The 26793-nt window shown below is 42.6% G+C and overlaps 1 protein-coding gene across 8 annotated transcripts in view; it reads left to right on the top strand.

The window, feature by feature from the left end:
- Positions 1-21716, top strand: part of TLCD3A (TLC domain containing 3A) — a 43478-nt gene extending 21762 nt beyond the window's left edge. For 4 of the 8 annotated variants that reach the window (XR_004537119.1, XR_004537117.1, XM_033922263.1 and 1 more), the window contains exons 5-6: positions 307-595; positions 20794-21716. Coding sequence is in view for 5 of the 8 variants with exons in the window: in XM_033922263.1 (XP_033778154.1) it covers positions 307-576 (270 nt within the window). In the remaining 3 variants the exon portion in view is untranslated. Of the gene's footprint in view, positions 1-306; positions 2528-20793 lie in introns of those variants that run through there. The other 4 variants (XR_004537118.1, XM_033922261.1, XM_033922262.1 and 1 more) reach the window with 2 other exon arrangements.
- Positions 21717-26793: the final 5077 nt, after the last annotated feature.

Raw genomic sequence — 26793 nt, 5'->3', positions numbered from 1 at the left:
GGAAGGGGAAGTTCGCCATTTTGAAGAGACAGGCCTGCCCGGCAGGAGTGAATGGGCATCCCTACTGCAGGATTTTCTTCTGAAAGGTATGGGGTTATTGAGGGGTGGGGGGGGGGGAGGTTGGAGATTCGCAGAGGACCCCAGCGGCAGGAGAGAGTGGACATCACTCCAATGCTGCATCCGCCTTTCAGTGCTATATAGGTGATAAGTAGTAGTAATAGTCATCTTTTTAGAACTGATCCCTGCAAATTATAAGCACGGTTTTAAAAAGGGGAGTTCACTGTGTCTTTCTGCTTTCATTAACAGCTAAAGCAGCAGCATACGCTCTTGCACAAGGTGAACGGTGGCTTCATTTTACTGACCTTCTTCCTCTGCCGCATCCTCTTGTTCCCGTTCATGTACTATGCCTATGGGAGACAGTATGGAATTCCTTTGTACAAGGTGCCGTTCCACATCCCTCTGCACTGCAATGTGGCCAATGCTTCCATTCTGGCACCACAGCTCTACTGGTTCTGCCTCATATGCCGTAAGGCTGTCAGATTGTACTCTAATGCACAAACCAAGAAGGTCGGATAATGCCCTGGTGAGCAAGGAGGTCGGTATCCTTAAATCACTACTAGCAGAGGAATGTTTGACATACAGGGAATGCAATGTGCTATCCTGCACTGCTCATGCATTAAAGCAGTTTTATTGTTGACATACAGGAACACAGTGTCCCAAAAACAAAACTTTTATAGACTTATTGTTAAAGGGGCACATTTTTATAAATATTCAGTTTTGTTTTTTTTAATGTGTGTGTGTGTGTATCCTTTGACCACTCAAACAGTATTTTGTGTGTCCACAACTATAGAGTGGAGAGTCCAGGAGCATTCCCTCATTCAAATTGGACTTGTTTGTGGGGGAGTTCCCCCCCCCCAAGAGGATATTGGGGGTGATGGCAGGGTTATGATTGTAAGAAGCTGTAGTGATAGTTTGCCCATAAAGTGCATCACTTTTCTTCTGGGGAATATTGGAGATGACCTCAGTCTCAAGTTTTCTGCTAATATGTTTCCTGTTTGGTTCAAGAAGGATCATTTTGATCATGTACTGTTGGATTCATTGCATTGTTTGATTTGTTCCATGGTTTTTAAATTTTTTTTTATTAATCAGTCTTCCACTGGATTGCAATGTAGTGAGTGTGTGTAGACTGTGACACGTGTTCCTTCAATCTAATGGTAGCCCCATGAGGAGAGCGAAACGGAGATATATAGGTCTTTTTCAAAACAGTACTGTGCAGAATCCAGGCAGTGTTTTTCCCTCCGTTTGACATTTAAGAAATTGTGACAGTAAAATGGGATGGAGGCTCAGTGGCAGTGTTGTGTACTGCCTGGGTTACACTCTTACATCAGGTCTTTTGTTCCTGGGCCAACCAGCACCAGGGACATAGCACTTGCAGCCTCTAAGTGACACCAAGTGGCTGGGTTTAGGACCTATTCTAGAGGAAATCCTTGTGTGTGGCCCTTAACCAAGGATTGTTGGTTTTATGATTGGGTTATAGGAGTTGGAAAAATCCAGATTAGCTGCAAATGAGGGCTTCTAGCACTGTAGTTCAACAGGCCCATCTCAACTGACAGGGAACTATGAAAAACATAAAAAGAAGGCAAATGCCACTTTGTATGTGTTCATCTTCTGGATGACTAGTAGACACTGCACTGTATTTTTTTTTTAGTTTATGAAGTTCTTAGTAATTGAGTTAATTTTAGGAAATAGTGATTACTTTATAACTGTTGAGCCTTGAGTGCGACTTCTCTCACTTCTGTTGGCCTAGCAGTCAAGTTTTTGTGGTGGTTCATTCTTGACTGCTGGAAGTAAAAACCAAAGAACTAAGCTTCCGGGCCTCTAGCCATCTTGTTTCTCTTCCTCAGTTCGAGCCCATTTTCAAAAAATGGCAAGGCTAGGTTTTTACAAGTATCTATATGACTAATCTCTAGATTTAGCTGGAGGGGGCTGCTACTAAACATTAACCAAATGTCATACTTGAAAGTTTTAAGATCTGTGATGGTTCTTTTTCCTCCGGTATTATGCTTGTCATAGAGAATGACATGGGGACAAATTTTTCCCGTCTCTGTGGGATCTCTCTATCCGAGCTCTGTTTTCATCTGTACAAGCCTTGAACACTTTAAAATCACAAGTGTTGAGGTTTGTGCTGTTAAGGCAGAGTTTGTGGGGATGGGATGGGGATGTCTCCATGTCATTCTCTACATGCCAAGCACTTCAGTCTTGCTCAACAGATTTGCTATCTTTGTAATTCATCTGACATGTAGAAGTATGAGCATGTGTTTTTTTTCTGTTGTGGCCCTACAAAATTAGAATGGGCTGTCTGCTGTTTTTGAGAAGTGTGCTGATTGTAGCTTTACTGGACAGTTTACAGCTTCCCTGAACAGTCTTTGTAGATTTCCTCACTGAAATCTCTTCAGGCTTTGAACTGAAAACAGGACTTCTCTGAATGGCTAAACACTATTAAACTCACTCTGAATAATATTGGCAATTGTATGAAGCTCCTATTCATTTAACTCTTAATTCTGTAATCGTAGTGTTATCAACCAGACTCTGTAGTTCTTGAACAACTTTCTTTAATAACATGAAGTGAAGGATAAACACTTACAATTGATGACTTCAAGGCGGTGACGGGACAAAAGTGCACGAGACTCCAGCGCGCTGACATTGCAGCGCAGACAATTCGGCGCAAGACCCCTGCGCGCTGCCTTAAAAGTTACTTTTAAAGAGCTCTGACGGGGGAGTGTGTGGGGGAACCCCCCACTTTATTTCATACTCTTCGTGCTGCCATTGAGGGGGGTTGGGGGATGCAACCCCCCACATTATAGAGAAAACTAACTTCCCTAAAAAATCAGGATAAAGTTAAGTTTACTCTATAATGGAGGGTTCCCCCCCCCCACCACGGCAGCGCGAAGAGTATGAAGTAAACTGGGGGGGTTCCCCACTCACACCCCGTGTTGGAGCTCTTTAAAAGGTCCATTTAAAAATTTGAAGAAGCAACACTACAAATTTGATTTTCATTAATTTCTAATTTTATAATTCTCTCTAAGATGTGAATTGTCTCCCTCCTATATGTGGGCTATTACAAGAGTTTTGAGTAAATGTTATTTTTTGAGGGGGGGGGTTGTTGTTTTTTTGTTTGTTTTTTTTAGGCCTGAATTTTGTATTTCCTTACTATTCAGTGGCATAGTAAGGGGCTGTGGGAGGCGCAGCGTCACTCCCACTTGTTCACTGCCTGCTCCTCTCCTTGCCACGCATGCCCCTTGTCTTCCCCCGTACTGTTTTGGCGCTCTCTCTGACACCACTTCTGGGACCCACACCTAGGAAGTGACGTCAAAGAGAGCCGACACCAACATGGGCAGCATTCTGCTCACACCAGAGAAGTTTAAAAGGTTCGGGGAAAGGGAAGGGGGCGCACGTGCAGCAGGGGGCGGGGAGGGGCGCTTCTCACCCTTACTACGCCACTGCGTCCATGCATATATTTCTCCACAGGATTTCTCCACAGAATTAGAGGCACGAATACCTAACTGTATACCTGAAATAGCTGATCTTGAGCTCAGATTTGGAAAAGGGCAGGAATCTAAAAGCCAGATTCTTCTCTCTACATCTCCAGAAGAGAGACACTCAATATGTGTTGCCCTATCCTGCTAAGTTTAAAATCACCATGGATTAAAAAACAAATAAATACACAAACTTTTGAAATATGTCGAGTGGAATAAAATTTAAGAGTGTTGGTGCCTGGTGAGGAGAGTTCTTAAGTAGATCTTTTGCATGAATAAGTAACATTAGCATTACCTCTGCACACAGCCATGTGTTTGACCACTCCTTGTCAGTGCTTAGTTATTTTCTTCTTCTCATGCGGGTTCAGTTTCCGTGAGGTGACGTTTCTTTTCCCACTGTGATTTTATGTATTGTATTTATTTATTATTCGCCTTATACAAAGTAAAGCACAAGTAAACGTACATAATATGATAACAAATCATACATAAAACAATCCGAAGTAAAACATAAGCACAAGACATTTAGCTGCAACCTTAGACAATATTCACAGCAGCCAACCCCTCCCCCCCCCCAACAAAATAGTAACACCGCCTTCAACCATATTTCATTTCACAGAAGATATAACATAAGAACATAGGAATAGCCTTACTGGGTCAGACTAATGGTCCATCAAGCCCAGTAGCCTGTTCTCACGGTGGCCAATCCAGGTCCCTCATATCTGGCCAAAACCCAAAGAGTAGCAACATTCCATGCTACCGATCCAGGGCAAGCAGTGGCTTCCCCCATGTCTTTCTTGATAACAGACTATGGACTTTTCCTCCAGGAACTTGTCCAGCTACGCTATCCGCTCTTACCCAGCCTCTGGCAACGCGTTCCAGAGCTTAACTATTCTCTGAGTGGGGAAAAAAAATTTCCTCCTATTTGTTTAAAAGTATTTCCCTGTAACTTCATCGAGTGTCTCCTAGTCTTTGTAATTTTTTTTTTTTATATTCTTTATTCATTTTTAAAACTTCAATTGTGCACAAAAGATGATACATTTACATAAATTAATATCATTACAGCACAATATATTTAATAGAATAAAGACAAAACTTATTTTCTCCCATCCATTTTCAATTTACAAACATCTCCTAAAATACTTGTAATCAACCCTTCTATATTTCTTAACAAATGCCAAAACATATCCCCCTCCCCCCTCCCTGTATGTGCATGTTTTCCCCAAATTATACAAATAAATAAATCTTTACAATATTTAGTTAATGGTTCCCGAACTTCCATAAATTTTTTATAATAACCCTTCTGAATGGCCATAAACTTTTCCATTTTAAAGATATAACATAGGGATTCCCACCAGAATGAATAATTTAATCTATCCCAATTTTTCCAATTCTTTAAAATAAGCTGCATAAGTCTTTGTATTTTTGATAGAGTTAAAAATCGATCCACATCGATCTACTCCACTCAAGATTTTGTAGACTTCAATCATATCTCCCCTCAGCTGTCTCTTTTCCAATTTTTAAAATACCAGATTCTCTTGTTGCCATATACGAGGAAGCTTGTTCCATTCCTCTGGACCTGTACAGGAAAAAGCCCCTTTCTGGTAGGGATCTTTAAATCCCATTGTCCAGAGGAACGTAACTTAGGACGCGCCATATAATACGAAAGACAATGCATTAGGTATTTGGGGGCCAACCCTTGTAGGCTTTGATAGACTACCAACAACTTATACTGTTCTGCAAAGTCAACTAAGATTTACTTAGATATATAAATACTTAACAGAAGTGTGTGATTTATATAGTATATGGCTTAATATGCAGACAAAAACTAAATGGAACTGTAGATCTGAGAGAGGGAGTGGAAGGGGGGTTGAAACAAGAGGCAGGAACAACAGGAAAAGAGGAATGCTGGATTAGAGAGTGGAGTGATTAGTCTGTGCTCTGTTCAGGCTCTTGTATCTTGTATGCTGGTCGGTGGCTTGTTCATTGTATTATTGGCAACCATAGATCGCTAGTGCTCAAAAAATGCTCCGATTAAAAATTGGCGATAGCCATCTCTAGAACAAGGGTCACTGCTAATGGCGTTTTCGAACTCTGAAGGCAAGAAATCCGGAACAGGGAGTTTGGTGTTATCACTAAACAACTTGGTAAAAGGGTCTGAGCACTTTACATATTAAATGTATTTATTTTATAGAACTTTATTTAATTAAGCTTGGATAAAAAATTCAGAGCTGTGATATTGGAAGTGGTTATTTATATGTATCATCACAGATTATTTATTTATATATAGCTCCTTAGATGAAAGTGTCAACTTAGTAGATAGTATGCCATAATTGCTCTCTCACTCTAGATTTGGAACATGGTCTGTGCCAGGTTGGGACTAGAAAGGATGGTGAATGCATGCAGTAGCCTCCCATTGGAGGAGATGAAGATAAAAAAATGTATCCAAGTTCAAGAAAGCTTGGGACAAATACATTGGATCTCTAAGGGAAAGGAAAAAATAGTAGATGAATGGAAAGACTGGATAGGCTTTATGACAAGAACATAAGAGTTGCCATACTGGGACAGACCGAAGGCCCATCAAGCCCAGTATCCTGTTTCCAAAAGTGGCCAACCCAAGTGGCAGAAACCCAAAGACTAGCAACATTCCAGAGCTGAGATTGTGATGTCATAATGCCTCATTCCACCAATGCCTAAGAGCCAACCTTATCAGTGATGTCACAATGGCTTGATTGTTTCCAACTGTGGCCAACCCAAGTCCCAAGTACCTAGCTAGATCCCAAGTAGTAAAACAGATTCTATTCTGCTTATCCTGTGAATAAGCAGTGGATTTCCCCAAGTCAATCTCAATAACGGCCTATCTGCCATCTTTATTTGCCATCATTTTTCTCTGTTTCTGTTTATTCACATTTGAAAAAGCAATACATATCCTTTTTTTATTATTATTATTTAACTTTCTCAGTTGGGACACCAAGGACATAATCAAGGATGGCATTTGGATAATATAAATACATTTGATACTTTGTCATTAATGTTTAAGAGTCCTGCCTCATAAGTAACAGAACTGACACTTTTATTCTGAGTGCTAAGAAAGCTCAGGGATGGGTATTGGGATGTACTAATGTGATGAAAGCTGTACCATAGGAAAGAGAAAATAAAAAGGCACTCGGCTACATACTGGCCGCTTTCCTACTCTGAGCCCCCTTTACAATCTCTTATTGAGAAACAGCAAACAGAGCTCATGTTGGCCTTGGTTAGAGATGACTGGATAATTTGGCACATTGTCATTTTTCCATGTGTTGTAGAAGGGCAGATTGAGTGATCTGATGTTGCCAGATCTGCTTTATTTATTTATTATTATTATTATTATTATTTTTTGGACCAAATTAGTTTCTGCTGGCAGAAATACAAGCCCTTTTGGGGGTGCATTTTTTTTTTTTGTTGTTATTTATCTCATATTGTGGGCACATCTTTGGCCTAATCTTGGGTACCTAAGAGAGAAGTCCTAAAAGGTGTGTATGCGCTTTCTAAAAATAGGATCCCAGATAGTCCCAATAGTAGGCAAATGCTGACACAATTACATAACATGTATACCTGCTCCAAAGCTGGTATAAATATGTGCATGTTCTATGTGTTTTATCAAACGTGCGTATATCACAACTGCCCCTCTGTTCTATTGAAATATGACCTGTAGGAGTATCTATGTACAGCATGCGTGGAAATGCTTGTGATCTTGCAGACACTATTCCCTCTAAGCTAGTGGTCTCAAACTCGCAGGCCAGGGGCCACATGTGGCCCACTAGGAACTATTTTAAGGCCCTCGGTATGTTTATCATAATCACAATAGTAGAATAAAACAGTTTCTTGATCATATGTCTCTTTAGCTATAAATTACAATGTTATTATTAAGACTTAGCCAAAAGGAAAGATTTATAAACTATAAAGAGTTTTACTTCATGCGAAATTATCATTTCTTTAATAGGACATGAACAATTTTTTTCCGAGGCCCTCCAAGTACCTACAAATCCAAAATGTGGCCCTGCAAAGGGTTTAAGTTTGAGACCACTGCTCTAAGCTAAGCGGGAAACATCCACCTTTAGGCTGGCCAGTGGGGGGTGCTGTTTTACTTGCATTTTCAAAAGTGAAGGACAGGTGAGCTCTATAAGATTTTAGAGAACTGGCCTGTCCTTAGTGATTTTAAATACAATATTGAGACACTGACTCCCTTCTGCTCAGCTTAGGAGGAACAGTGTGCAGGCACATTGAAACAAGCATGTGTTTTGGGTTGGTTTTTTTAAAAGGACCTTTCTGCTTGAGAGAAATCCATCTAAGTGCCCTCCCCTTGTATTTTCAGTTCCATAACTGTACAATCTACATCATTTCTCTTACATATTCCAGGGGTGGACAACCACAGGCGGGTTTTCAAGATTTCCATAATAAATATGCAGGAGATCAATTTGCATATGATGGATGCAGTATATGCAAATAGATCTCCTGCATATTGATTGTGGAAATCTTGAAAATCCAACTTTATGGCCCTTGAGGACCATGGTTGCCCACTCATCTGGAGTATATACTTTAATCAGATTTAAAAAATCATCAAAACATTCCACATGAGCTTTCAGACATGAAGAAGGGACCTGTATCATTCCAAAAATTCATTTACAATAGTTTTAAATATCTTATAGTGATCCAGCGGAAGGATTTCATTCTGCCAACATTTGTGTAATTGAAAAATGTCCCGGATTATGCCATCTGTTCTTTGTACCTTTGGGAACAGAAGTTCTTCTGTACCTGTGGGAAAATGCTAATTACCCTGTTCCACCCCCTCCTGCTGCCATCATATGTGTTTTTATAATGTGTGTACTTTTATCTAGTGAAAAGAATGGGCCAAGTTAGATGAAGGGAGGGAAGTTACACACGGGAATTCCATAATCAAATCTCCATATGTAATTTCCAGCATGCTGGCTACATTTTTTTTTCTTGCAGTACACATAGAGCTGTAAGGTCCATGGGGAGGGAGACCCACTGATGACCTCTTTGTTGTGTGGTCAGAAGAGGCGAAGGGTTGTACCAATATTGTGAAAAGGTATGTGCTTTGTTTGACAAGTAAAACAGGGCAGTTGAAAAATCCTTGATAAAGAAAACAATTGGCAGCATGTTACTGAGTGCGTAGGAATCAACGTGGTTGGTTCACATTTTCAGGTCAGTACGATCTTGGTTACATGCATGTTCTTTTTTTCAGAGGGAAAAAGATTTATTATGACCGAGTTTACTGTATTTTTTGCTCCATAAGACGCACCTGACCATAAGACACACCCTAGATTTAGAGGAGGAAAACAAGAACAAAAACATTCTGAACAAAATTCTCCCTGCCAGGTTCTGCACCCAACTCCACACTCCTTGCCAGGCTCTGAACCCTGTCCCCCCTCTGGTGGTCTAGTGGCAGGCCAGGATAGGGCACAAGGTAGGCCTAGTGGCAGCAGGGCGGGCCCCCCACCCTGAGGAAAGCAGGTTTGCTGTGGGTGCTGCTTACTCTTTCAGCAGCCCTTCCCCACTACCAACTTCATTGCTTGCAACCCATGCAAAATACAGCAATCCGTATTCTTTCCCACATGTCACAATATGACAGAATTATTCCCCTGTTCATCCAACATCTTTAGCTTCCTATAATGCCCCAAATTAACTTCAAAGTTCTAAGCCTTGCTCATAAATCCATGTGTTCTGCCTGCCCTTCTTATCTTTCCTGTTATCCGCTCCTATCAGCCACCACCCCCCCTCCCCCATATACTTTGTTCAGTGAACGATTACCAACTCTGATTACCGTCCTCTTGAGAAGCCCACCATGAGTCAACAAGAAAAAGAGCCTTCTTTTATGTGGTGCCAAGCCTTGCTCTTATCTAATGTGATAAGATAATCTTACACCAGATTCAGACCCTTACTTAAAACATATCTTTCCCTACAGTCTTATAATAATGAACCCACTTCTATAGATTTGCAAAGAATTCATCTGATAGGGGTTCATGCAGTCAAATCTGTTCTGCGGTGGGGTTTCAGCAACACAGCTGTTTGCTCTCTCTCCCTTCCCCCTAGTCCAAATTCTTTCTCTCTACTTTTCTCTTTCCTATTAAATTTTCATTTCATTTTTATATCTTAAAAGATTTTTTAAATTATTGTAAAGCACTTTGTTATCCTTGGAGGAAAGGCGGTACAGCAAATAAAGCTACTACTACTATTAATTATTTCTGTAGCACTTATTTCTGTGGCGCTGTACAGAGTCACAAAGAAGAAGACAGTCTCTGCTCAAAAGAGCTTACAATCTAAACAGACAAATAGGATGTCATGGATACAGGGAATGGTTAATCTGCTGGCTGGGTTGGTGGGCAGAGGGGAGTACAGGACAATCAAGCCATTGTGACATCACTGATGAGGTTGGCTCTTATTGGTGGAATGAGGCATTATGACATCACAAACTCAGCTCTGCTTCCCAAAGACTGAAACTCTTCACACTACTACTATGAATTATTTCTATAGCGCTACCAGACGTACGCAGCGCTGTACAGAGTCACAAAGAAGACAGTCCCTGCTTGAAAGAGTTTACATTCTAAACAGCCAAGACAGACAACCAGGATGTCATGGATACAGTTAAGGGGAATGGTTAATCTACTGGCTGGGTTGGTGGAGAGAGGGGAGTATGGTTATGGATCGAAGGCTATATCAAAAAGGTGGGGTTTCAGTCTGCTTTTAAACAAGGGAAGGGGCGTGGCGGACAAACTCAGGTAATTTATTCCAGGAATTGGGGGGCAGCTAGATGAAAGGAACGAAGTCTGGAATTGGCAGTGGAGGAGAAGGGTACAGCTAAAAAGCAGCTTATCTGAGGAACGGAGTTCTCTGGGAGGTGTATAAAGAGAGAGAAGTGAGGAGAGATATTGAGGGGCAGCAGAATGAAGTTTCAAGTTTATTAAAAGTTTGTTGTAAACGCAATGTCAAGTACTTCAATGCGTATGACAATTTTTAAAATTAGGAGACAAAAAATGAAACAATTTTATACAAATAACGTACAGTGTAACGTACAAATAATTACCGATACAAAAGGAGAGGGGGATGAACTACAATCTTTAAAGAAGATAAAGGTACATTTAGGGAAAAAACATCTGGAGGGTAATGAAGAATAATTTTAAAAACATGGCTAAGCCTAAAGGAGAGGGTAAGGGAAATTGCGACCTATACATAAGGTCTAATTAAAATTAGGAATTAGAGCATAAGCATTAATGATAGATGAATTATCCTCTCAAATTATGTCTCAAATGCGTCCTTATATAAGTAACTTTTTAATGAGCTTTTACATTTTTCTGGTGAGGATTCACCACATAAATAAATTGGTAAATTGTTCCAGTTACAAGTACATTGCAGTAATGTAAGTAAGTGTGAGATTTACGAGAGTGTGGACAAGGGTCCGGGTAGTGTGCTCGGAGAGGAAGGGGCGAATTTTGGTGATGTTGTAGAGATAGAAATGCCAGACCGTAGCAGTTTGTTGAATGTGCACAGAAAATGAGAGGTTGAAATCGAAGACGACTCCAAGGTTGCAAGCAGAGGAGACTGGAATGATGACAGTATTTACCAAGATGGAGAAAGGAGGAGGAGCAGTGGGTTTAGGAAAGAGGAGCAGCTAACTATATCCGTAAACCATATTTTCTTAATCTAGTCAACATAAAGCTAGTGCTCTCTGACAGAATGCACTGGCATCAGGAAACAACGCCAGAGGCATTAGTAGAAAGAAGAGGAGGACCAGGAGAGAAGTGTACAGCTTTGAAAATCAGAGCACAAGTAAGTAGTGCTAGACACATAGGGAAGTGCTTTCTGCTAGCAAGCTTCAGGGAAGGGGATGGTACGTAGCCATGCTTACATCACAGGTAGGGCTTTCACGTATCCTAACATCCCAAATTTTCTTTGGCTAGTGGGTATTGACCTCTCATCTTGAGAAATTGGAAAGGCAGGCTATAAACTTAATAAATTTAGAAAATTGGGATTTTAATAACATAAGAATTGACATACTGGGACAGAATGAAGGTCCATCAAGCCCAGTATCCTGTTTCCAATAGTGGTCAACCCAGGTCCCAAGTACCTAGCTAGATCCCAAGGAATAAAACAGATTTTATGCTGCTTATCCTAGGAATAAGCAATGGATTTCCCCAAGCCATCCTAATTATGGTCTATGGACATCTCTTTTAAGAAATTAGGCAACCCTTTTTTTTAAACCCTGCTAAGCTAACTGATTTCATCATGTTCTCTGGCAACGAATTAAAGTTTAATTACTTGTATGAATAAATTTTCTCTGGTTCAAAGTTGTTAAAACTATGAAAACCTGCAGGAAGACCTTAGGAAATTGGAAGAATGGGCGTCCAAAAGGCAGGTGAAATTTAATGTGGTCAAATGCAAAGTGATGCATATTGGGAAGAATAATCCAAATCAGATTATTATTGGATGCTAGGGACCACCTTGGGTGTTAGCGCTCAAGAAAAAGATCTGGATGTCATCGTAGACAATACGCTGAAGCCTTCCGCTCAATGTGCGTTGGTGGCCAAGAATGCAAACGGGATGCTAGAAATTATTAGAAAAGGGATGATTAACAAGACTAAGAATGTTATAATGCCTCTATCACTGAATGGTGTGATCTCACCTTGAGTATTGCATTCAGTTCTGGCTTCCTTATCGCAAAAAAAGATATAGCGGCACTAGAAAATGTTCAAAGAGCGACCAAGATGATAAAGGGAATGGAACTCCTCTCATATGAGGAAAGACTAAAGAGTTTAGGGCTCTTCAGCTTGGAAAAGAGATGGCTGAGGGGGAGATATGATGGAAGTCTACAAAATCCTGAGTGGTGTAGAATGGGTACAAGTGGATCAATTTTTTTACTGCATCAAGATTTACAAAGACTAGGGGACACTCGATGAAGTTAGAGTAATGCTTTTATAACCAATAGGAGGCAATATTTTTTCACTCAGAAAATAGTTAAGCTCTAGAACACGTTGCCAGAGTTGGTGGTAAGAGCAGTTAATGTAGCTGTTTTAAAAAACAACAACAACAACAAAAAAGGTTTAGATACGTTCCTGGAGGAAAAGTCCATAGTCTGCTGTTGAGACAGGCATGGGACTGTAGCATGGACTGCTGCTACTATCTGGGTTTTTGCCAGGTACTTGTGACTTGGATTGGCCTCCGCAAAGATGGGATACTGGGCTAGATGGACCATTAGTCTGACCCACTAAGGCTATTCTTATGTTCTTACTACTTGGTAGCTTTGCCGCCGAATGCCCACTAGTCTTAGTTTCAAGTTTCAAGTTTAATCAAATTTGATGAGTCGCTTATTACATACTAAGTGAATTACAATAAAATATACGATATACAATTTTTAAAAGAGGGAAACAAACAAGCTGACAAAACAAACTTACTCAGGTACATAAGGGAAAGAGAAAAGGGGGGTAAAAGTTACAAAATTGTTGTTCTTCAGGTGAGAAGAAAGGAAAAGCCAGAGAGGGAAAAAACATGAGGTTTGGGATAAAAAATTATTAAGAAAAAATTTTGTTTAAAGATTAAAGAAAGCTTTAAAGAGAAAAGTTTTTAAGTAGGTTTTGAATATTTTGAGGTCTTTTGTTTCTCTTATGTATAAAGGCAAGGATTTCCAGGTAAGAGGAGCCATTACTGAGAATATATCATGACGTCTGGTTCCGATAATTTTTAAGGAAGGAACCTTGAGTTGTGGAACGAAGAGAACGAGTCGTGTTATGTGGTATTAGTAGTCGGTCGATAAATTGAGGTTGGTTAGTAGATAATGTCTTAGTATTTTATAGATCTCTATCATATCACCCCTGAGCTGTCTCTTCTCCAAGCCCTGGCCACTTTAGTCTTTCCTCATAGGGAAGTCACTCCATCCCTTTTATCATTTTTGTTGCCCTGCTCTGTACCTTTCTAATTCCACCATATCTTTTTTAAGATACGGTGACCAGAGTTGCAGACAGTATTCGAGGTGTAGCTGTGAAATAGAATGATATAAAGAGCATTATAACATTTTCATCTTTGTTTTCCATTCCTTTCCTGATAATTCTTAACATTCTATTTGCTTTCTTAGCTGCCGCTGCACTTTGAGCCAAGGATTTCAACATATCCTCAACAATGACACCTAGATCCTTTTCCTGGGCAGTGACTCCCAGTGTGTAATTTTCCATCGTGTAGCTATAGTCCGGGTTCCGCATGTATAGCTTGGCACTTGCTTACATTAAATGCCGTCTGCTACTAGGCTGCCCAGTCTGCCAAGGTCCTCTTGCAATTTTTCACAGTCCTCTTGCGATTTAACGACTTTGAAAAACCACAACTTTGAACTTTGTGATTGACATATATTCTGTCAATCTTCTCTTTCTGCCGTAAACTTGAATTTTTCTAATGTTTTGCGAGTCATCACTCTGGCAAATAGTAATAGCTATGGTAGTGAAAATTTTATGAGCTTGGGATTAGTTTATTTACTAAATTAGTTGAAACCCTGACCGAGCTGCCATCCTAATTGCTGATGTCACTTCCTCGCCCTTGAAGAACATTTCCTTTGTTGTGTGATGGGTGGGGACCCATGATGAGCTTAGCCGTCCTGGGTCATAGTGGATGTACCTGAGCCCAGTAAGTCTCTTTAGAGTAAATAATACCAAAGATGGTATTTCATGGTGGCTTTAATCAAGAGTGTGCTGCATCCACAGTTAACCCTGTGATGGCACCTAGCTGTAATGCACAGCAGATGTGGTGTCGGTAGGCTCCACAGCCTAGGAAAGCTGAAAACAACAAGGTGGGTCACTGTTTGAAATCAGAAGGCACAACTCCCAAAATGACATGGCAAAGTGGGGAGAGAGTGTGGAGGTTTGTTTGGATCTGGCTTGGGTGCTTCCAGAAATTTTGTTACATGCACATGTAGAGAATGACACGGGAACAAATTTGTCCCTGTCCCCGCAGGAACTCATTTTCCCCATCCTGTCCCCGCAGGTTTTGTCACTGTCCCCATCCCTGCCCCATTCCTATAAGCTCTGCCATAACCACACAAGCCTCAAACACTTATGATTTTAAAGTGTTTGAGGCTTGTGCGGATGAGGACAGAGCTTCCAGGAATGGGGTAGGAGTAGGGATAAAACTTGTGGGGATGGGATGGGAAAATTGAATTCCCGTGGGGACAGGGAAAAATTTGTCCCCGTGTCATTCTCTAGTTACATGTTAATTATAAAGCTGTAGCCTAGAATTTACTGATCTACAGATCAGTGGCCTCATACAGTTGGCTGAAATATTTTTCAAATCCTGTACATGCATTAATTTCAATTTTGCACACTTGAAACTGCTCACAATCCAAAATAAAATTAGTTTTTTAAATATGTTCTTGATGTGCTGTAGAATCAATATTGGTATTAATTTTTAATTAATACCAGTCTGAACAAGCAGGTCAAGGTGGCTTGCAAAATTAGCAGTACAGTACTCCCCCGGTCATTCGTGGTCGGCAATTTGCAGTCCCAGTCATTCGTGGTATTTTTCGACTGCGGATGACTAGGCAGGAGAGGGCAGCCAGAGTGCCGGTGAGTGAAGGAAATCACTCGCGGTATACTCTGACTGCCTCTTCCTGCACTAAAGTCAGGCCTTACCAATCAGGAGCTGGTTTGACACGTAGCTCCTGATTGGTGAGGCCCGACTTTAGTGCAGGAAGAGGCGGTTGGAGCATACGGTGCTCCGGCTGCCCTCTCCTGCCTTTTATGGAAAGTGGAGGTAAAGTCCCTTCAAAGCAGAGGCAGTGTGCATCTATTGGGGGTAGGGAGGGGAAGTTAAAAAAAAGTAATTTACCCGTGCAGATGGTTATTTAGCCAGGCAAAAGGTCTTATTAAAAACTGCCTACCCTACAGTTCCTACCCTATTTTCACAGAGGCATTCCCAGGTGCAGCATTAGGAGAGGAGGCTACACTGCACATAGTTCGGGATTTTCAAAACTACCGTATTCGCAGTTTTTCAAGATTCACGGGGGTTCCTGGAACGGAACCCCCATGAATATCGGGGGAATACTGTACAGTCAAACCTTGGATAGTGAGTAAAGAGTAGCCCATGAGCTTGTCTCAAGTGGCGGATAGTAACACGGGGCTGGGAGGCCCTCGTGTGTCCGCAAGGCTAGCTGGGAGGACGGTTAGGACGACATAATTAGATTAGGATTATGGGAGGGGTTCGCGCCAAAAGGCAAGTTGATGATTGGGTAGTTTAAGAATGAGGGGCGGTTTGGGGAGCAGATAAACCGGGACCTTGGAGGACTCGGTTTGTAGCAGGTCCTCCAGGGCAGTTTTTTGTCCCACGCGCCCCGCCCTTTGGTTGGTGACCCTAGTGGCTTGGGAAGGCGGGTATCCTGAGCTACTGGGTGCTGGGGCTCATCCGGCGATGAGCGGTGGGCCGGCTGGGAGCCGTGCCTTGGAGTCAGGTGACCTGGGTTAAAGGGGCATGAGGTCATGCCACCCCTCAGACGCTTGCTGTTGGTGGCGGGGTCGGGGGCAAATGGAATGTTTACACGGGGTAGCTCGGGAGGAGCTTGCTGATGTTAATTTAATTAATGTTTAATGTTTAATTAATGATATTAATTTATGCAAAGTTAATTTATTGGTTATGGTGATTTAAATAAAGAGCTGCAGCTATATACCATAATAAAGCATGTTGGTTTTTATTTAGGGGTGGGTAATGGGGAAAAGGGGTTTTTAGGGACAGCAGCAGGGACTATCCAGATCCCACTGTTATGTGTTTTGCAAGACTAGCAAAACATTTTATTAAATCTTAACTCGATAAACGAGCGTTGTCTTGCAGTACAAGCACGTCATTGGAAGCCCGTACATCGTACGCTGAGCACAGCTGAACATAATAGTGTCATGCCCAATTTACCCTCAGTTCAAGCACGCATGACAGACGCACATTGTACGCTGAGCACGGCTGAATGTAATAGAAGTGTCGCACCCAATTTACCCATAGCTCAAGCGCTCACAGTTTTAGGGTTGTGGAACGAATCATCTGAGTTTCCATTATTTCCTATGGGGAAATTCGATTTGATAAACAAGTGCTTTGGATTACGATCATGCTTCCGGAACAAATTATGCTCGCAAACCAAGGTTTGACTGTATGTGTAAGCTTGAAATCTTTTGGTAGCCCTCGGAGCTTTCTTGAATTCACACAGCAGCCCTTTACACGAAAAAGGTTGGAAACCACTGATGTAGATGATGAGTTCATGGGCCAAGTGATGTGGATATGTATGTACCTCTAATTTTAGAGCTTATGAAGAACCCTGTTTTCCTCAACATGTTTTTCCAATTCAGTGTGTGTCAAACATTTTAAGCTCCAGTATACTAAGCAGACCAAATGTTTTTTGTGGCGCACTATAATTGAAATTTATAAAATTGCAAAACCAATAAAAAAATTAAATTTGAGAGTTACCGGTATTTATTTAGTGAAATCGATTTTTATTGAACAGAGTAAAAAATACCACAACAAAGACCAGGTTGGGCAGAAAATATACAACTCCCCCCCCATCCCACCCCCCATCCCAAATCAGCCCCCAAAAAAGAAGGGGCAACACTATGCCAGACTAATAGTAGGCAAAAACTCAATCCTAAGCCACTGGAGAGGCCCGGACAGCATAGGCCAAAATACCGTGCAAACAGAACCCTGTACTCTGATGAGCCCTGAGAAAAAAATCAAGGCCTCTTCCCCCCCCAAAAAAAATTGCTCCCCCAAAGAAAGAAAGAGGGGGAAAAAAAAACAAACCAGCACCAAGAACGAAAAACAGACAACTAAAAGGAAAAAACAGAACCACAAGAAGAACAGAGGAGATCCATAGCCGGGGAGGGGCAACTCCGAGCCTCCCCCACCGCTCATGAGTTATTTATTTAAAGTTCTTTAAGCTCTGTATGGGTAATTGTAACAATGGTGAAACTAAAGTAGATAGAATAAAATTGCTAATCAGTGTGAAGGATGTGCTAGTTTTCAAGTACAAATTAACTCAAAATGCGGCTTGATAGTTGACAAGCAAATATATATTTTATCATCCACCATCTGCAGTCGTTCTATTTTTTTTTTTTTTTTTAATTTGTCAGAACTGAAAATCCAAGTTCGCAAAGATAAGAAGATCCAAACAGTAACAAAGCTTTGATTGCTTTGTTGCTCAAGTTAGGATAATTACTGCATAAAAATATCCCTAAAAAATACTTGATTCAAGTTTCAAGTTTATTTCACTTTTGATGAATCGCCTATTTCAAATTTCAAATTGATGTTAGTTTTTAAGTACTAATCACATCAAAGAATGACACTTGTATTGGCGGTTGTATCCTTACTCTTACAGATGCTCAATTTCTTTGACTGGATGACCAAAGAATTGGATAGAGGGAGTGCGCTGGATTTGGTGTATTTAGATTTTAGCAAAGCCTTTGACAGTGTTCCACACAGACATCTAATAAATAAACTGAGTGCCCTCGAGATGGACCCCAACGTGGTCTGGGTCAGGAACTGGTTGAGTTGAAGGTGACAGAGGGTAGTGGTCAATGGTGATCACTCTGAAGAAATGGGTGTTGCAAGTGGTGTGCCTCAAGGTTCTGTTCTTTTTAACATTTTTATGTGATATTGCTGAAGGGCTGTTGGGTAAGATATGCAGATGATAACAAAATCTGCAATAGAGTAGACACTACAGATGGTGTGAATAACATGAAGACCTAACAAAGCTTGAACATAGGTTTGAAATTTGGCAGCTAAAATTTAATGCTAAGATATGCAAGGCCATGCATTTGGGATGCAAAACCCTGAGGGAACGGTACAGTTTAGGGGGTGAAAAACTTATGTACACAACTGAAGAGCAGGGCTTGGGTGTGATTGTATATGATGATCTTTAAGGTGGCCAAACAGATTGAAAAGGTGACAACGAAAGATAGAAAGATGCTAGGGTGCATAGGGAGAGATATGGCCAGTAGGTAAAAGGAGGTACTGATGCCCCTGTATAAGACTCTCTCGTGAGACCTCCTTTAGAATATTGTGTGCAATTCTGGAGACCGTACCTTCAAAAAGATATAAAAAGGATTAGAGTTGGTCCAGAGGAAGCCTACTAAAATAGTGCATGGTCATAATAAGGCGTATGGGGACAGAGTTAAAGATTTCAATATGTATACTTCTCCCTCCGTATTTGCGGTTTCAGCAATCGCGGTTTCGATTATTCACAGCTTTCTGGCTCTTTCCCCCCCCCAAATTACATCAGCTTGCATAGAGAAATCGATGATTCTAAGCGTTTACAGAGAAAATCGTTGATTCCCAGCACTTTCTTCACCGTGTTTTGCCTCTCCTTCAGGAACAGTTATTCGCAGTTTCACCGTATTCACAATGATTTTTAATAGAAAACAGCGAATAACATATGAAAAAAGTTATTTGCGGTTTTTCTGTATTTGTGGTTCTGTTAATCCCCTATCACAGCGAATATGGAGGGAGAAGAGGAAAGGCAGGAGAGGGGAGATATGATAGAGATGTTTAAATACAAAAATAATATCCAAACAGCCAGTGGTGGGATACCCAAAGAAAACTAGCATTTAAAAAAAAAACCTCAAGATGCCACAGAAATGTTTAAATATCTACGTGGCATAAAAGTGCATGAGTCGAGTCTCTTTCATTTGAAAGGAAGCTCTGGAATGAGAGGGCATAGGATCTAATCTAATCCTTAGGTTTGTATACCGCATCATCTCCACGTTCGTAGAGCTCGACGCGTTTACAGTAGGAGAAATAGAAAGGAACTACAACATAGGGTTAGAGGTAGAAATGTGAAGAAAATTTAGAGGACTTGGGATGCCAGATATAAGAGATTTCTTGATTCCTAAGTTGGAAGGAGACTTACATTTTTTGAGAAAAGCCAGGTTTTCAGATGTTTGCGGAAAACTTGGAGAGAGCTCAAGTTCTGAAGAGGGGAGGTAAGGTTGTTCCAGAGCTCAGTGATTTTGAAGTGGAGGGAGGTCCCTAGCTTTCCTGTGTGGGAAATGCCTTTTAACGAGGGGAAGGATGAAGTTAAGAAGTGATAGGCTCGGGAGTAATCTAAGTAAATACTTTTTTTTACAGAAAGGGTGATAGATATGTGGAACAGCATCCCGGAAGAGGTGATGGAGACAGAAATTGTGTCTCAATTCAAGAAAGCATGGGATAGGCATGTGGGATCTCCTAGAGAGAGGAAGAGATGATGGTTTCTGCGGCTGGGCAGACTGGATGGGCCATTTTGCCTTTTATATGCCATCATGTTACTAACATTAACAGACTCTTGCATGCATGCCATCTATTCTAGTGTACTGTATACTACATGAAGGGAATCTTTAAAAATAAAATAAAATTCTGGGATCTCGGGGCACACAGTTTGAGAGACACTGCTCTATTATTTCCTGAAGACATGGTTTCATTACTTCCTCCAGAAGCGACATTGTTGACTTACTATGTAAGGTAGTAACAGCATTGCTCAGAGGAAGGGAGGTGACTTAGCCTCTTGGCACAGGACAGGATATTCCAGTATTACCGGGAGTTTTATTATAGTACAGCTGTTTCCCCGATTATACAGGTATAACAAAGGATGTCTTATCTTTTCAAAGAGGTCAGTTATGTTGGTTTTAATGTATAGCAGTTTTAGCCATTTCAGCTCTCTGTTCAAGGAAATCCTTTCTGTTCAAATTCTCTTGGCGCTTTGAGCCTTCATGTTGTAACTATCTTGGGATTTTAACCTTGTTTTAATAGATTTGTTCTCTGTTCTAGTCTGGTCTTTGCAGCAATAAACCTGAAGCTGGGGTCATTCACCATCACTCCTTCCAGAGCCCTGTGTCTCGGTTTCTAAATCCTGCTTCCAGATGTTAATCTTTACCAAACCCACGACTGTGAACACTACCTGCTTCCACTGCAGTCCTAGGCAGTCGGAATATTCAGTCATTGGCACACACAGTTTGTTATACCTTAAAATATTTACTGCAAGTAAAAACAAATTAATATGTGTAAAGTTGATTAACATGTTAAAAAAAACCCCAACCAATTATTAATAAAAAAAAAAAAAGTTTGAAACAAATAGAAAACATGTCAAAAAGTGACCTTAAAATGTTTATGTGGACATCCCTGTAGTCAGAATGGGGTACAGAAATTTCTTGGTCTGTCTTAATATTGTTTGACATCTAATTTGCTAGTGTCTAAACTCATCCCTCTTTCCTCCTGGCAGCATACCACATCACACCACCTGCAACCACCAGGCCGGACAGTTGGAATGGAAAACAGGGCAGAAATGATGCAACATCTGCAAAATGCCTGCAATCAGTATTTTAATCACAGTGATATCTGATGGTGTCTGTCAGAGCAATCCATCTGAAAAACAGCTGGTTAAAATGACTTGTTTAGGTTGGTTTGTTGTTTTCTTCAGACAGAAGCCTTCACCTTATTCTGGCTCTTGACCTTTTTTGTGACATGGGACCATCCTCTAACAGTCTTGCCTTCCTTTATCTCCTCCCAACCCCCAACATAAACACCATCCTTCTTTTCCCCCCCTCCCCACCCGAGTCTTTTATTTACTTCTCATTCCACCTTCCTTGTATGCTTACCTGCTTCTGAAGCCTTCCCCTCTTCTACCCACCCACTGGAGGCTGAGCCACCTGGGCTGACTTGTCTAGGCAGTTACCTTGGGCAACAACTCCTGAGGGGGTGCCAAAGAACATCAGCAAAGCCAAACAATAGGACCTGATAACCACACCACTCAAAAAAACCACCAGAGGTACTATTCCCAGTGGACTGAGTGAGCAGTTTCATGTAGCCTGTTTACTCACATTATTCTGGGAGGGGTTGAGTGCAGTTGGAGTGATCATAATTGTTAAACTTTAGGCCGCAGCCAGTCCAGGTTTTGGGGAGCGCAAAACTGAAGGTTTTCTTAGGCTGACTAAAATCCTTCACTGACCCTGGCTCTTATTGCATGAGGAAGATAAAGGAGTAACAGGTAAACACTAGAGAATTTTCCCCTATCCCCGCGGGAGCTCATTTTCCCATCCAGTCCCGGCAAGTTCTTTTCCTGTCCCTGCCCCATTCCTGAAAGTTCCATCCTCATCTGCACAAGCATCAAACACTTTAAAATCATAAGTAGCAACATTCTATAGTTCAGATTGTGATGTCATAATGCCCCATTCCACCAATGCCTAAGCTCTGTTCTCATCTGCACAAGACGCAAACACTTTAAAATCATAAGTAGCAACATTCCAGAGCTCAGATTGTGATGTCACAATGCCTCATTCCACCAATGCCTAATCTCTGTTCTCATCTGCACAAGCATCAAACAATTTAAAATCCTAAGCATTCGAGGCTTGTGCGGTTAAGGCAAAGCGTGCAGGAATGGGGCAGCGACAGCGACAAAACTCGCGGGGACGGGACAGGGAAAAATGTGTCCTCGTGTCATTCTCTAGTAAACGCTGCTTGCCCATTCCTCCTAAGGAGTTCTGCAGCCAGAGGAAGAGGGAATAAAATGGCATTTCACTGTTATTGACAGCTACACTTCTGTGAAGTAGAGTTCAGTGCATCTTTTCTTCATAGCAGTAGTTCTAGTTCGGAGAATTTCTGTGGCATGCCTGTGCTTGTGCCACAGGAAGCTGGCCAGGAAATGTCATAAATCAGCATTTTGATACAAAAAGCTTGCAAAAGGCAAAAAAAAAAAAAAAAGGAAATGGATTTTTTTTTTGCTACACTTTTTTTTTTTTTTTAATAGTAACAAAATGTATAGTATGTATTTTCTAAGTTACAGGTTCTGAACTGTTTTTTGTATTGTTAACTCCTTTGACACTTGCTAAAAGTTCTAGTGTGGTAATTCCCAAGCCTGTTCCTGGAGGCACCGCAGTCAGTTTTTCAGGATATGGGCAATGAACATTTATTATGGATACCCTGAAAACCTGACTGTCTGGAATGCTTTTAGGCCCAGGTTTGGGAAGCACTGTAGTAGTGTATTGGAAGATGATTGTCATTGCTCACGAACATTAATGAACATTATTTAATAAGACTTGTATCCATCTAGCACTGTTTTGTTTTTCCTTTTGTGAAACATGACCATTAAATGTGGTCTATAAATGGGAATGTAAATTAAATAAAATGTTTTTAGAACACTATCATTGGTTCTCTCTGTGCAGTCCTTAAAAGATAAAATATGTTTTATTAAAATTTTTGTTATACTGCTTGTTCTTACGACAGGTCCAAAGCGGTTTACAAATATAGAATGGCCCAAGAGCTCGTCTCGACGGGCTAAGGATAACACGGGGCTGGGAGCCCTATGGAGCCCACGATAGGGTAGGAGTAGGGGGGAGAGAGTTGGAATGGGAGTTAGTTAGTGAGGGGAGGGACGCGCGCCAAAAGGCTGGAGCGTGATAGGGCAAAAGGTGAGAGGTGAGGTGGAGGAGGACTTAAAGCCGGGACCTTGGAGGACTTGGCTTTTCACGGTCCTCCAGGGCGGCTTTTTCAACCGTTTTGTTTTGGCTGTGCAGGGTTGCTGTGGCGATGGACGCTGGTGGTGAGATTCGGGAGGTGGCGGAGTCGGCGACAGCGGAGATTTCGCTGCTCGCAGGAGACTCTTTCTCCGAGGAGTCCGATCAGGTGGGTTGGAGCATTGGGGCGGAGCAAGTTCGGCCGGTGCGCCATGCAAAGGCGGCCGCGCTGTCCTCGCTGGCTATAGCAGGCGCGGTAGGGGCTCGAGGGGGCGGATCGGTAGCATTTGGTTCAGTGGGAGAGGCTGGGCACGGGGTAATCTCGTCGAACAGCTCTGGTAGAGCTGTTTCGGCCGGCCGCAGCTCAACTGCCTTGTGCGGGGGCGGTGCGTCTGCAACGGTTTCTTTACCGGTTGCATCGTGTTCTGACTCTGCCTTGCCGAGGGCTTTGAGTAGAGGGGGGTCTGAAACAGCGGAGGCTACTATTGGGTTATTGAGTAGAGGGGGTTCTGAGACAGCGGAGTCTACTATTGGGGGTCTCCCGGGGGTCGAGGTTGGTAGGGGGTCTTTTCGTGCAGACACTGCAGCAGGCATGCCTCCAGTTATGGGTGGTTTGGAGGGCAGTGGGTCTCCTAGTGTGGTAGGCTTGGGGAGGGGTATGGATTGTATGGGTTTAGGGGCTTTTCCGGCTGGAGGGTCCTCCGGTGCATGGTCAGGTGTTTTCCCTGGAGGGTGGAGTCCGGGTTGGGGTTCATCTTCCAATGGGTCCGTCAGGGGGAATTTTGCCTGGTCCTGCCTCTCTTTTTGCTTGGTCTCCACAGATCCCTTCATTTTTCCCTGGAGGACGAGTTGTTGGACCCTCGGAGGTTGGAGGAGTTGGGGTGTCGGAGAGGCCTGGATGTTCCGGTTCGAAGCGCAGCTCGGGGGTGAAGTGGTTGCTGGCGGTGGCGCTACCCTGCTCTCGTCTTTGCCAGGGGTTGCTGTTCGAGGCATCTCGGCTTCCATTTCTGGACCTTCTACATCGCAGAGGATTGCTGACCGCGGCGTCTCTACAGAGGGGACCAGAGATCCTGGATTATCTTCTTCACAGGGTAATGTGGCGCCTGCTCAGGTTGCTCTTGAGGGGAAGTCTCGTGGTAAGAAGGGAAAACGTAGGCGGCAGCGTCGGGGGTCGTCGTCATCGTCCTTGGGGTCTTCCTCGTCCTTTCGTCCGTATCGTCATCTTCCTCTGCAGGTCGAGTCGGAGAGTTAGAGGTGTCTTTGGGGGGTGAAGGTGCGCCTGCGTTGGTGGCTCTTACGGAACTTTGGGAGAAGGTACCTAGGGCTTTGCGTCGTAAAATTCGTCGGCGGTCGTGCGTGGATATTTTTCGCCTTATGGAGGGCAGAGCTCATAGGCGGGGTCATAAAAAATCAAAACGGGATAGGAAAGAGGTTAAATCTTTTCCGGTGGTGCGGTCTATTATTAATTGGATGCGGGCCTTTTTGAGATTGGCGAGCGTTTGGGGGCGTGCTAATCCCCGAGAGTATGGATTGTTGTTGTCTTATGCTGATTCGGTACTCGACGCATATCAGCGGTTTGGAGGTTGGGCCTGGTTAAATTATGATGAGGGGTTTAGGGACAAAATGGAAGAAAATAAGTTTATGTCCTGGGGCACTCAGGACGTTAATTTGTGGCTTACACATATGGCTTCGAAGCCTATGGCAGGCCCGTCCGGGCGAGCAGGAGTTGGCCCTGCAGGAAGCGGTCGGTCCTTTCGCGGGGGTGTCGGGGGAGGGGAGGCGGCGAGTTCCGACGTTTGTTGGAAATTTAATAAATCCACTTGTCCCTTTTCCGACTGTAAGTTTCGGCACGCCTGCTCTATGTGCGGACAGTTACATTCAGCACTTAAGTGTTTAGGACACTTCCGCGGGGTGGAATTGCGGCAGGGGGAGCCGGGAAGTGATTTTTGTGGGTCTTTGCCGATGCCGATACGTATTGCGGCCATGCGCTTTTGGTTGTGTAGGTATCGTCCTCGTGAGACAGCTGTCTTTTTAGAAACAGGTTTTACATCGGGTTTTGTTAGTAGATGACGGCAGATAAAGACCCGAATGGTCCATCCAGTCTGCCCAACCTGATTCAATTTAATTTTTTTTTTTTTTTTTTTTCTTCTTAGCTATTTCTGGGCAAGAATCCAAAGCTTTACCCGGTACTATGCTTGGGTTCCAACTGCCGAAATCTCTGTTAAGACTTACTCCAGCCCATCTACACCCTCCCAGCCATTGAAGCCCTCCCCTGCCCATCCTCCACCAAACGGCCATACACAGACACAGACCGTGCAAGTCTGCCCAGTAACTGGCCTAGTTCAATATTTAATATTATTTTCTGATTCTAAATCTTCTGTGTTCATCCCACGCTTCTTTGAACTCAGTCACAGTTTTACTCTCCACCACCTCTCTCGGGAGCGCATTCCAGGCATCCACTACCCTCTCCGTAAAGTAGAATTTCCTAACATTGCCCCTGAATCTACCACCCCTCAACCTCAAATTATGTCCTCTGGTTTTACCATTTTCTTTTCTCTGGAAAATATTTTGTTCTACGTTAATACCCTTTAAGTATTTGAACGTTTGAATCATATCTCCCCTGTCTCTCCTTTCCTCTAGGGTATACATATTCAGGGCTTCCAGTCTCTCCTCATACGTCTTCTGGTGCAAGCCTCCTATCATTTTCGTCGCCCTCCTCTGGACCTCCTCAAGTCTTCGTACGTCTTTCGCCAGATACGGTCTCCAAAACTGAACACAATACTCCAAGTGGGGCCTCACCAATGACCTGTACAGGGGCATCAACACCTTCTTCCTTCTACTGACTACGCCTCTCTTTATACAGCCCAGAATCCTTCTGGCAGCAGCCACTGCCTTGTCACACTGTTTTTTTGCCTTTAGATCTTTGGACACTGTCACTCCAAGGTCCCTCTCCCCGTCCGTGCATATCAGCTTCTCTCCTCCCAGCATATACGGTTCCTTCCTATTATTAATCCCCAAATGCATTACTCTGCATTTCTTTGCATTGAATTTTAGTTGCCAGGCATTAGACCATTCCTCTAACTTTTGCAGATCCTTTTTCATATTTTCCACTCCCTCTTCGGTGTCTACTCTGTTACAAATCTTGGTATCATCTGCAAAAAGGCACACTTTTCCTTCTAACCCTTCAGCAATGTCACTTACATACATATTGAACAGGATTGGCCCCAGCACCGAACCCTGAGGGACTCCACTAGTCACCTTTCCTTCCTTCGAGCGACTTCCATTAACCACCACCCTCTGGCGTCTGTCCGACAGCCAGTTTCTGACCCAGTTCACCACTTTGGGTCCTAACTTCAGCCCTTCAAGTTTGTTCAACAGCCTCCTATGAGGAACTGTATCAAAGGCTTTGCTGAAATCCAAGTAAATTACATCTAGCATATGTCCTCGATCCAGCTCTCTGGTCACCCAATCAAAAAATTCAATCAGGTTCATTTGGCACGATTTACCTTTTGTAAAGCCACGTTGCCTCGGATCCTGTAACCCATTAGATTCAAGGAAATACACTATCCTTTCTTTCAGCAACACTTCCATTATTTTTCCAACAACTGAAGTGAGGCTCACCGGCCTGTAGTTTCCTGCTTCATCCCTGTGACCACTTTTATGAATAGGGACCACATCCGCTCTCCTCCAATCCCCAGGAATCACTCCCGTCTCCAGAGATTTGTTGAACAAGTCTTTAATAGGACTCGCCAGAACCTCTCTGAGCTCCC

This window comes from Geotrypetes seraphini, chromosome 15 (assembly GCF_902459505.1).
Source record: "Geotrypetes seraphini chromosome 15, aGeoSer1.1, whole genome shotgun sequence".
NCBI classification, from domain to species: domain Eukaryota; kingdom Metazoa; phylum Chordata; class Amphibia; order Gymnophiona; family Dermophiidae; genus Geotrypetes; species Geotrypetes seraphini.
Note: the sequence above shows the minus strand (reverse complement) of the source record. Positions and strands in the feature narration are given on the sequence as shown.